Source organism: Saccopteryx leptura, chromosome 1 (assembly GCF_036850995.1).
Source record: "Saccopteryx leptura isolate mSacLep1 chromosome 1, mSacLep1_pri_phased_curated, whole genome shotgun sequence".
Taxonomy (NCBI): Eukaryota; Metazoa; Chordata; class Mammalia; order Chiroptera; family Emballonuridae; genus Saccopteryx; species Saccopteryx leptura.
Window position 1 is genome coordinate 88,322,863 of NC_089503.1, and position 12,756 is coordinate 88,335,618.

At 34.8% G+C, this 12,756-nt stretch overlaps 1 protein-coding gene across 1 annotated transcript; it reads right to left on the reverse strand.

Moving 5' to 3' along the window:
• Nucleotides 1-1,276: 1,276 nt before the first annotated feature.
• MMP13 (matrix metallopeptidase 13) lies at nucleotides 1,277-12,446 on the reverse strand. Its single transcript, XM_066360745.1, has 10 exons — nucleotides 12,314-12,446; nucleotides 11,986-12,227; nucleotides 11,141-11,289; nucleotides 10,833-10,958; nucleotides 8,159-8,320; nucleotides 6,710-6,827; nucleotides 5,610-5,743; nucleotides 4,052-4,211; nucleotides 3,309-3,412; nucleotides 1,277-2,622 (listed from the first exon to the last, which is right to left on the reverse strand). Exons 1-10 carry the CDS (start codon nucleotides 12,431-12,433, stop codon nucleotides 2,522-2,524), a joined length of 1,416 nt encoding a protein of 471 aa, XP_066216842.1. The 5' UTR covers nucleotides 12,434-12,446; the 3' UTR covers nucleotides 1,277-2,521.
• Between the last annotated feature and the right edge of the window lie 310 nt (nucleotides 12,447-12,756).

Below are 12,756 nucleotides of genomic sequence, written 5' to 3' on the forward strand. Positions count from 1 at the left end.
ATAGCAAACTTTAGAAATAAAGAATCAAACTAGGCCCTGGCCGGTTGGCTCAGCGGTAGAGCGTCGACCTGGCGTGCAGAAGTCCCGGGTTTGATTCCCGGCCAGGGCACACAGGAGAAGCGCCCATCTGCTTCTCCACACCTCCCCCTCTCCTTTCTCTCTGTCTCTCTCTTCCCCTCCCGCAGCCGAGGCTCCACTGGAGCAGAGATGGCCCGGGCGCTACGGATGGCTCTTCGGCCTCTGCCCAGGCGCTGGAGTGGCTCTGGTTGCAACAGAGCGATGCCCCAGAGGGGCAGAGCATCGCCCCCTGGTGGGCAGAGCGTGGCCCCATGGTGGGCGTGCCGGGTGGATCCCAGTCGGGCGCATGCGGGAGTCTGTCTGACTGTCTCTCCCTGTTTCCGGCTTCAGAAAAATACAGAAAAAAAAAAAAAGAATCAAACTAAATTGTCAAGGAAGACGAAAAGTGTGTAAATCAACTTTGGGGGCTATGTTGGGAGAAAGAAATCAGTAATCTTGTCTGTACCCACAGCAAGTGCTCACTGCTCTCCTGAACAAGTACTTAATTTAATGAATTGTAATTGCTTTATCTCCATAGTAAAATATAAACCCTTCAGGGGTAGAGGCCAAGTTTTTCTGAATCATCTCAACATCTTAGGTGTCTACATTTAACAGACACTTACCTAAATGTTTGGGGATGGGCTATGTTTAGGAAAACAGAAGGGATCTAATGTTGAAAGCTCAGTGAACCCTGATGCTCCTAGATAGTGTGTGCCTTCCTCGTTAGAGTTTCCTGCTCCCACATATTTCCCTAACTTCACCAAAGCTGCTAGTCCTCTAATTTTAAACATCAGGAAAGTAAAACCCAAAGAGAACAAATGACCTGTCCAAAGTCACACGTAAATTTCATGGCAGAATAAGCTTTAGAACTCCAGATCCATTCTCTTTCCACTTCGTAGCTCAATCATACTCTCTGTGGAAGTTGGCCCCGAAAGAAGGGGCTTAGCAACACCAGGCTAACCAAACTCTATCGGAATTTTAGTTAACATAGCTTGGTACAATTAATTCTAAATTCTGAATTTAGTTTCTTACAAAAAACAAACAAAACAAAATAAAACTAAAACTGTGAGTGATTTACATTCACCAACAAACATTGGCAAGAAAAAGGAATGATTTCAAGGTACGTATTTTTATGAGGGAAGTTTAAAAATGCACCAAAAGAGATCATAGACCATATAATGCCATCTGTTGAAAATATCTTTTTTATTATAAACAATATAAACACTTCCTAATACATTTTGCAAATATAGCACTTTCTTTTCTTTGCCTGTGTTTTTATAAACAAGATCTCTCAGTACAATGGTTCTTCCCTTGATAGCCATTCATATGTTCAATAAATGCCAAGTGCCAGGCTCTGTAAAAAGTACTGAGAGATTTTTTTTTTTAAAGGAGAGATATCTTCTTCTGCATATTCTTAGAGGACCACAATCTATATAAATTGTTTTCTTTATTTTGGATGTTTCTGTTTTAACATACATCCTTCCAATATATAAGATATATTTCAGTCTATATCTATAAATAAAATAGGCTACATATCCAAGGTAAACCAGAAAATTAAAACAATTATCTCAATGAAAATAGAGTAAAAATGTTACTTTTAGTCTTAATTTGATAATTATGAGAATAATTAGAGAAAATGCTGTGGTCTTAGGTCATTTTAATAACAATTTTAATACTTTACTTTGGTATTTTTGAAAGACCTTAAATATTTGAATACAGAAAAATTGTCTCTTTTTATCTTTTGTAAAGATGCAAAGAAATACCTGTCTTCATTGAGAATAGCGTGTGTCATTGTCAAAAGTAAAACTTAAACAGAATCCAAAGGCCACATATGGTCCTCACCATTTGTTTTTGTCTCCTATCTTTGGTGACTTTGATATGTCACTAAAGTGTCTGGATGAAAAGGTACATGCATATCCAAATATTTTCAATGCAAAACCCATATTTTTTCTTTGTAAAGTTGTTTACAAAATATTTATTATGGACAGACATTTACCTTTGATTCATCTTTGTTTTTCTATGGCTACCATATGATCCCCCAATTCTATTTGTATACAATTTTATATTTTTTTACAAAAATGATTTATTAATTATATAAATGTGATTTACTTTTATGCTTTTGAAAACTTGCCTTTTAACTATATTAAAAATTATGTTAACTCTCTTTGACAGTCCATATGTTTCATGTTTGATGTGGAAATATTGTCAATTATTGCTTCTATATAACACATAAGAGTTAGGTGATCCTTAGAGATACTGAATTTCATTATTTTAAAATTCAAAGTGGTTCCAGCCACACATAGTTATACAGATATTACATATTCAAAGATAATTTACTGAAGCTTGCTCGCAGAACAAAGCTTTCCCCTGATATTTTTCCCTGTCCTTGCCCCCTCCCTCCCATATTTTGGAAGTATTATTCCAAATGTTCTTCAAGATTTAAATAACAATATTTAGAAGACACTTAGCACCACAATAGAGAATTTGCTGGCATGACACGAACAACACGGTTAGTCCAGATGTTATATTCAAACTGTATGGGTCCATTGAAGAAATAGATATAACCTATAAGAAAAAGACCAAAAAAAAATTCAGTTTGAAAACAATAAGGGTTTTCTCAAGCTACCCTTAATAATCTATTCTGTTAGAGCCACATTTTTTTTAACATACCAACATTTATCTTATTTAGCTTTATAAACCCTACTTATGCTTTAGTATATTGCTTATAGTTTAAGGAGGAATAGGTCTAAAAGTTCTCAGCTCTCCTAAATTATCACCTCAAATTAGCTGCTGTCTTGTCATGAGTTCTTGTTTTGATGCCTGAAGTATTGATATTAGTTATTTGTTGTAAATTAAGAATAACAGTCCTTTTTATAATTCAAGTAAAACTCATTATATAGTTATGATAGCTATTGGTCTTCATATGTAAATTACTCTCCACTCCACCCCTGAATTAAATTATAGCAGTACTCCTTGCATCTTGGCATTTTTAACATTGGTTTAAGATAGTGTTTAAGGTTTGGAGTCTTTTATTCATAGAATTAGCAAAAATTAAGTAAAATCTTTATTTATTCTAAGCATATTATTGTTTGTTTGCTGTCAGTGGACATAGTCACAAAGGAATGACTAATTCCTTAACTACCATACATTTCTTAGCATATCTAAGTCTTACATAAAAATCCTTTACAAGGAAAATGACTTGAAGGAATATAGAAACTCCCTATTACAGTTCGTGCAATGAAATTAGTTACCATTTTTCTCATAGACAGCATCTACATTATCACCAATTCCTGGGAAGTCCTCTTCTATTAGTCTGGGGTAGCCTTTATCCATCATGTGGTTGGTATCATCATAGCTATTTAATAAAAAAAAAATCCTTAAGTAGGTTCTATTTCTTAGAAATTACCTTAGAAATGATATAATGGCATCTTTCAAATTTAACAAGTTCTAAAATTTTACATTCATTTAAAACATCCGGTAGATTTTTAAAATAAGGAATTATAATACTGAGTGTACAGTGGATGTTTGGTGAGTATTTTTTGACTTGTCTAAAAGCTATCTTTGTAAAGATAGTTACAAACTCATTTCCATTTTACAAATTGCATATCTGTTATAAAATATGTTATTAGAAAAGTATTCTTAGAGTAAAATCAATATATGTTGATGCATTGAACAATTTTCTATTGATCTCCCACATAGTGAGAGATGGTTTTAGCATAGTTGAGCTACAACAAATGGCTAAGAAAGAAAAAAATGTGTGGTTTAGATGAGGCAAGGATTATATGAATACATATATATGCATTTTCAAGAGGACTTGAAACTTTAAAATCTCTGAGAAGCTGCCTGCAGGAGCTGACACGGGACAGAAATTAATATGAATGGCTTAACATTTCTATAAATGCATGAGATAATAATGTAAAGTAGTGAGAGAAGTGCAAGACCCCCTTTGCAGCTATGACACAAGATAATGGGTCAGTAAATATGGCCGCCATACCTCCAGACCTGGTTTCCTGAGAAGAAGAGAGTCTTGCCTCTATCCTCAAAGTGAACAGCTGCACTTATCTTTTTAACCTCTTTTGGAAATCCTAGTTCAGATATTTTTTTTGGATAACCTTCCAGAATGTCATAACCATTAACAGCCCAAAATTTTCTGCCTAGAATAAGTAAAAGAATGGTTTCATTATTCAAGAGAATTTATCAGGATTCACATATATAGACATTAACTTTAACAAATAAAAACTCATCTTATACATTTAAAAATAAATTAGTATTTGTTATCAATAATTAATTATTTAGAAATAAATTAGTCAGTTTTGGTGGTCACCATGTTTATGAAACATAGAAACATGAACATTTTTCAAACAAAAATAAGATTTAAGATCCCTAATTTCCTAATTATTAGTATAACCAATCAGATATTATAATTAACTTGGCAATTTATTACCTCTGAATATTAAGTTTAAAATTGGATGAAAAATACATTAAGATTTCTACATGAATAAGAAACACAGTAGGAACAGTAAATTGGATTAAAAATCAAATTTTATATAAGATAAAAAGTTATTTCTGCCTCTAAAAAATAACTTCATTACAGCATTAATTATAATAGTCAAACAACAGAAACAATGTTAGTAGAATGCTATGTAACCATTTTAATTATTATCATGAAGGTGGAATGACAATTTAGAAAACTTTTTATGATTTTTTTTTTTTTCTACAGAGACAGAGAGTCAGAGAGAGGGATAGACAGGGACAGACAGACAGGAACGGAGAGATGAGAAGCATCAATCATTAGTTTTTCGTTGCGTGTTGCAACACCTTAGCTGTTCATTGATTGCTTTCTCATATATACCTTGACCGTGGGCCTTGAGCAGACCGAGTAACCCCTTGCTCGAGCCAGCGACCTTGGGCTCAAGCCAGTGAGCTTTTTGCTCCAACCAGATGAGCCTGCGCTCAAATTGGAGACCTCAGGCAAACCTGGGTCTCCTGCATCCCAGTCCGACGCTCTATCCACTGCGCTAACACCTGATCAGGCTATGATATTTTTGTCAAGGGAACAACTAGAGTATTAAAATGTACATATACTATGAATATAAATATTTAAAAATATGTATTATATATAGTGAAGAACTAGAAAAGAAGATGAAAAAATGAAATATAGTAAATAGACTTTTTAGTTGGGGAATTATGGATAAATTTAAGTTTTTTTTCAAAATTTACATTGTTTTAATGCTTGTTCAGTAAATAATTTTTAAAGGAAATAGGAAAGAACTGATATGATTGCTATGAAAGAAAGAGTAGGTATTTATCATATGTATTTATTATATATAATACATATCCTTATATACTTATAATAATATAGACTTTTTACTTGTCAAATCTGAGGATACTTGGTAAAAAGACTTTAGGTGCTTTCTGTTTTCCTTTGAGTTCCACTAGTTTCTTAATTTAGCTATATTTTCAGGAATGATCATTTTATGAAGTCTGTGGTGTGTCAAGTTCATCACGGCCTATCTTGGACATGTGAAAGACCTCACCAGTGGAAGGCTTACCTCTAAAGATGAAGATAAGGTCATGGGAAGGATGTTCATAAGCAGCATCAATACGGTTGGGAAGTTCCGGCCAAAACGATTTTGTTAAAAACAGATCTACGTCAACCTGCTGAGGATGCAGGCGCCAGAAGAATCTAACACAAAAATAATAATACAGTCATCCCTGGTACTTTGTAAGTACAATATTTCTATCCTGCTAGCCACCTGTATCTACATCAATGCAGATAATTTAGACACAAGCATTCTCTATCACCTGTGAAGGGGAAAAGTTTTCCATTTCCTTTTACGTGCCAGTTTACCAAGCTGTTGCTATCCTAATTCAAGCCTAAAGTATTAAAATTAAGTCTTATAGAGCCTTTGTGAAGGCTGAAAGTCCTTTGTGTGTCGAGATCATGCTTTGCTCAATTTTGCATGTCTCGCAAACTGAAACGAAATATACCAGGCACCGTGTAGGGCTCTGGAAAGAAAACATGAGTCACATAAACTATGTTCACCAAGATCTCATGGCCTGGGGAACCCTGAATGAGGAAACACCTACAGTAGAGTGTAGTGTTACTAGAGCTATGATAGAGAAGGTGAAAATGCTAATGGATCATAGATGAGGCAACAATTAATTGATCAATGAGTAAACAAACAATTAAGTATATTTATAAGCATATCAAAATTAAAATTTAATATTTTGTTTTCATTACCAACAAGTTGAGGTTATAAAGCACTCCCTGTCTCATATTTCAACATGTGTACCCATGAAAAAATTTTCACACCAAAAGGAATTCATGTGGACATTATGAGTAACTGTTTACTAATATGCTAATTAATTTCAATATTTGTGTTTTAAAATAAATTGGATTTATATATTTATTTAATTATCTTTATAAAAAAACTATACCAAAAATATAAGAAGCTGGCACAATGCCAAGTCCATTCATTGGAAAATAAAATGTTTAATTTATTTTATCTGAAGTAGTAAACTGCATAAGGCTCTGTTATTTTCACTGTTAACCTCACCGTCAGAAGTTTGACTGGATGTTTCAGCAATTTGCAGACAGCTTCAAAAATGTTTGTTACATGCAGATTTTATAAAATAATGTCAAGAATACCTGTCTTTAAAGATGATAGTTTCTCCTCGGAGACTGGTAATGGCATCAAGGGATAAGGAGGGATCGCATTTGTCTGGTGTTTTGGGGTGTTTAGGATTGGGGTCTTCATCTCCTGGACCTGCAATCATAAAATGAATGAAAGAAGTTCATTTTATGAGGAGGATGACCTTACTGCTGAGCTGGTCCTGCTAGTGGAGAGCGGGTGAGGGTTCCCTCCAGGAAGGGCAGTAAATCCTGCTGCTCCTACGTAATGGCCCAAATACCATGTAATCCTACTTTCTTCCTGCAGGGTTACCAAGGTCTGCTTTCATCCTTCAAGATCCCTTGAAATTCATCTAAAGTACAAATTTAGGTTTCTTGAGGATGATGATAGAAATGTGGGGAGGGGACTTTGAGGAAAGTTTGCACAACCGATGGACAGACTGCCCTTGAGAAACACATTCTTCTTAAAGCCATTTCTGGTAGCCCATCGTCCCTGTGCGAGCCCTTATCTTGGTTCTTTCTCGTGCCCAGTTTTTCAGCAGCTATCAACCTCAGCTAGAGTTGCTTAGCCAGTTTACCACAGTGCAGCTGTATCTCAGTGAAAAGCCCAGTCTTCAGCAACACTAATAAGATTCGCCACAGGTTTATGACTTCTTCAGCTCACAAGAGTGCAAAAGGGGTGCACACAATAACCATTCTAAACTGTATTTTCTCTACCTAGTTCATATGAGTTCTATCATTAGGTCCCTTGGTCACAATATTGTAAAAATAATAATTGCAAAATACTTGCTCATGCTTACACTAGCTGCTATAGTAGATTTAAATCCAGAAGGGAAATAGTGGGTTGGGCGGCAGAAGCAAGTTTTCTGAGCCGTATTCTATAATAGAAGTGTTTACCCTGATGGCTGTGCACTGTGGCTTTAACTCTATTTTTGGCAGGTAATTTTGCTTGTTTTGGTTTTGGTTTAATTACTTTGTAAATATTTTGAAAATTTGGAAGAGGAAAAAAAAGGAGAAATTCTTACAATGGTCAATGCAAATGTTGACTAAAACTACTACAGGCCACTTAAATGGTTTCTACTGTGGCAAACTAAAGTGGTTGAAAGAATGCCCAGAATTTATAATAGCTAGTTAAGATCTCATATTTGCCCCCAGCTGTAGACATAGTGTCTTCATTGGTTAATTGGGGGCTAAATTATTTTCTTATGTCAGAGGTGTTTTGAGGGTGTCAAATGTACTTTGCAATGTATAAAATACAAATACAAAGAGTTATAATCTATAAAAATTTTGGATAATGGAATATTTTCTACTTGAGCACGCAGTTAGATTTAGAAAGAATAAATGGGCCTATTTTCCCAGGTTTTAAGAACAAAACCACAACAGCAAAAGTGGTAATGGTAATACTAATGATTAAGAAAATAAATGTGTAAGTCTTATTTGCTGTTAAGCCAATGAATTAAGAGTTACCATAGAGAAATTGGATCCCTTGCACATCATCATCAGGAAGCACAAAGTGGCTTTTGCCCGTGTAGGTGTAGATGGGAAACATGAGTGCTCCTGGGTCCTTGGAGTGCTCGAGACCTAAGGAGTGGCCAAACTCGTGGGCAGCAACAAGAAACAAGTTGTAACCTGTAAGAAAATAAAGAAACAAGGAGAAAGCAAGGTCCTCCAATGACCACTGGAAGGAAGGTTAATGTTATTTTCCTCATCTATTTTACATGCCATCATTCCCCTTTTTTTGCTATTATGCTCATTTTTAAATATTAGCATTCAGTTGCTTGAAGGGAGATTCAAAAACTGCTTTATTCTTTATAAACTATTTAGTGCTCTCATTACAGTTGCCTATTTAATTAGATTGCTCCCAAATAATAAGTAAGACTTTACTCGCAATCCTGACTTGTTCTCTGTTCTCTCAGGTGAGATGAGGGAAGTGAATAGTGATGACCGTAAATGAGGAGTCATGGGAAATCACATGGGTGTTTATACAGGGTGGAGGCATAAATATGTTTACAGTTGTGAGTATACAAAACAAGAGTATTATTACTTACTAAGTCTCTTCCACATGAACATGCCTAAATCTACTTTTGCTGCCTAGAACATCATCTAAATAGGAAGCAGCATTCAAAAGGATGATAACCAGGTTTGGAGAATGCACTAAATAGAGTCTCTGAGAATCTACTTGTGAACAAATTCCAACCAAATGATCCCTTTGAGAATATCTCTTGACCCTAGATTTCAAAGAAACAGAAATTTTGAGAATAGTTGGTCAACTTCCCTTTACTTTAAAAAACTACTATGATTCTGTATTTACATTATGTCCTCTAGTCATTCTTTCCACCAGTTTTTGAGCCTCTTGACACTGTATTTTAAATTGGGAAAAGATAAAAAAGATTAAAAGAAAAATAACGCATGAAAACTGGAGCCAGTGGTTTCAATTTGACCTTAAATACTCTTTGTTATCATAGCTTATGCATAAAGAAAATGTGTAATTAACTCAGTAAATTGTGCAGATCATAAAAGCAATCAGAGTTCACATAATCTGAGTGACAAGTAATCTGTCATTGAAATGACTCGTAATGGATGCTATTCTGGCCTTTAGCTGAAAAATTAATCTTGATTTATTTGTGGATATTTTCATTTATTTCAAGTAAATATTCAAACCCAAAATTTGTGCAACAACCTAAAACTGAGATTTATTGTGACAGTCTTAAAAATACTAAATGTTACTCTTTCTTCCTAAAACCATTCTTGCCTGTGAAACAGAACATAAATATGTAAATTCTCATTTTTCCTTCAAAAGACAGAGTAGAGGCATGGGAGTTATGGCATTGATCATTCAAAGCCCAGTTATACTCTTTGAAAAAATAATCTTTTTAATTTAAATGAATAATAAAAATTAACTATCTAGGAAGACTACCTCTAATTGTCATAACTAGGGGTCAGTACTGCTCCAAAGTTAAGTCCTAGTTGGAACAGTTTGTTTGTTTGTTTTGTTTTCTTTTAATTTTTTTTTTAATTTATTTTTTTATTTATTAATTTTTAGAGAGGAGAGAGACAGAGAGGGAGAGAGAGGAGTGAGAGACAGAGAGAGAGAGAAGGGGGGAGGAGCTGGAAGCATCAACTCCCATATGTGCCTTGACCAGGCAAGCCCAGGGTTTCGAACCGGCGACCTCAGCATTTCCAGGTCGACGCTTTATCCACTGTGCCACCACAGGTCAGGCTGTTTTCTTTATATTTAGATTTTATTTATTCACTTTTATATATATATATATATATATATATATATATAGAGAGAGAGAGAGAGAGAGAGAGAGAGAGAGAGAGAAGGAGGGAGGAGCAGGAAGCATCAACTCCCATATGTGCCTTGACCAGACAAGCCCAAGGTTTCGAACCGGTGACCTCAGCATTCCAGGTCAACACTTTATCCCCTGTGCCACCACAGGTCAGGTTGTTTGTTTGTTTGTTATGGAAATTAACATTTCCAACTCTTTTGAGCCTTTGAAGATTCAACTACTGACTGAATTTATTCAACCTTCAATTTCAGTTTTCTCTTGTAAATATAACTTTCATCTGGTCTGATTCATGCTATTTGGAGAAGACACTATCTTGGTTTTGTTAAGAGTGGTATTTATAAAATCAGTGATATTGACAATTCTGAAACAGGTAACTGATATAACACCAGGAAACAAAAATTTGACTGGACTTGTTCCATTAATATCTCTACTAAGGGGATAAAACTATTTCAACTCACAGCCAACTCATCTATGATCTACATATCTAACTAGTAGTTTTTGGATATATATTTGTAATAAACTCTACTTAACAAGCCAAAAGGTAACCCACAGTGACAACACTTTGGTTGACAGAAAGACATTTTGGTCCTACTTCCCTCCAGCCACTAACAAGGCAGATTTTACTCATTTTTAATGTTTCACACTGGTTTGTAGAAATGTCACTTGTGGAGACTAATAAGATAAACTTTTTTAAGATAAACTTTTATACTTTTTAAAAATATATGTAATCAAATACCAAGTATAATTCATGTGCTTTTACATATAATGCATATGCCTTTTAACTTCCTATCAATGGCTGTCTAGTCTCATCTAGTAATCATTATTGAAATCTTTATAAGAAATATTACCTTTGGAACTACTTGTCCAAGTTTCATCATCATCAAAATGGGCATCTCCTCCATAATTGGGCCCAGGAGGAAAAGCATGAGCCAGCAGACCAGAGGGTCCATCAAACGGATAGAAGTCTCCATGCTCTGCGCAAAAGCAAGAGTTAAGAATCTAATTATACCCAATAGTGCTTAGCACGGGATCTTGGTGCATTTTTGTTGAATTCCGTAAAAAGTAATAAATGATTTCAATAAAAAAAAATCTTAAAAATAGAACTAATTAAGGAGCAGAATATACAAATATTGCAAAAACAATTCTGAATCATTACCTTTCGTTCCAAAAGAGATCATGATATCAGCAGTACCATTGTGAAGTCTGGTAAAATTCAGAGGTGTCACATCAGACCAAACTTTGAAGGCTTTTTTGAATGCCTTTTCAACTTCAGAATGAGTCATATCAGGGGTATAATTCACAATTCTACTCAACAGAAAAAGCTTTAATTAGATTTTTAGAGAGTAAAAGCTATTTTAGAATATATTTTCTTGGAATACAGCTTTTCAACTCCAAATGCAATGGTTTCTCCAAAAGTTATACTGGTGGTACATTGTTTTAAAGAACTTTTAATAATTATGAGTTAATGCAAAGATTAAAATAATGAAAAATTCGGTCAGACATGTTAATTATCACCAAATATCTGACCATTTGGCATTTTAAATTTATAGCATTTTGATGTTTAATAAAACTTACATTGCACACTAAAAGTTTAGAATTGTATTACTATAACCTAAACAAATTAAATAGTTCTGAAAAGTTCCTAGAAAGAATAGAACTCTCTCTTTTTATCATTGTTATAATAAATATGCCTGATGTTATACATTTTTAAATTTTATTAAACCTACATTTTTCCTGTTTTGACTCATATCTAAAGAACACTTTTAGATTTCCAATGAAAAAAATGTTGATTACTATAACAATAATTGATGTTATGAGACATTTTCATCAACAGTATTAAAGTTATTCCTGGGTTTATTTAACTCTCAGTTAAATATTTAAGACCTATCTAAAAAATAATGAGACCATGCATATTCTGTCATCTGTAGCTTATGATGAAAATCAGACATTTAATACTACTAAAAAAACTAATAATTAAAGAAAAATAGCCTATACTTTTACCTGTAGGTTAAATTCATCTTGGACCATTTGAGAGTTCTAGGGAAAACATTGTATTCACCCACATCAGGAACCCCACATCTTGGTTTTTTCATGATGTCTAAGGTGCTATCGTCAAGTTTGCCAGTCACCTCTAAGCCGAAAAAAGACTGCATTTCTCGGAGCCTGTCCACCATGGAGCTTGCTGCACTCTTCTTCAGGATGCCAGCAGGATTCAGGGGATGGTAGTATGACCTGAGGTAGTACTAGAAAAAAGAGCAAATGACCTGCTTTTAAAGAGAAGGGCATTTATAATATACATCACATCATTGTGATTGGCAAGATAGTCTACCTCTGCAAACTGGAAGTCTTCCTCAGACAAATCTTCATCATTTTCATCACTGGGCAGGGGCAGGGACCAACAGTGAGTCCAGCTCAAGACAAGGAAGGCAGCCAGGACACCTGAGTGCATCTTGAATGTTGTGCCTGGAGGCGGCTGCCTTCCCACAGCCCAGCACCTTTTCTTTTATAGGGCTACAATGGTGAGTCATCATCTATGGGTAAGTTTCAACTTCCTAGTCAGTTGAAGGTAAACATGCTGACATGGCGACTTTTTTCTCTCTCCCTAGAAGTGTGGTTTGTGGTAGAATTTGAGGGAAATATAAAATGAGGGCATCTCTCATTTCAGCAGGGTCTGAAAAACCATCTGGCAAAATAAACAGCCTCAGCATTTTTATGGACACTGTGGGAAGAAACTAAGAGGAGTAAATTCTTCACTTCGTTTTGGCACAAAAG

Excerpts from the sequence above, each read along its gene's own strand:
- MMP13 (XM_066360745.1), bottom strand. The coding sequence starts at position 12,433 with ATGCACTCAGGTGTCCTGGCTGCCTTCCTTGTCTTGAGCTGGACTCAC. Across the intron at positions 12,228-12,313 it reads AAGACTTCCAGTTTGCAGAG|TACTACCTCAGGTCATACTA; the intron begins GTAGACTATCTT and ends TCTTTTTTCTAG. Across the intron at positions 8,321-10,832 it reads TTGGACAAGTAGTTCCAAAG|GTTACAACTTGTTTCTTGTT; the intron begins GTAATATTTCTT and ends ATTTTCTTACAG.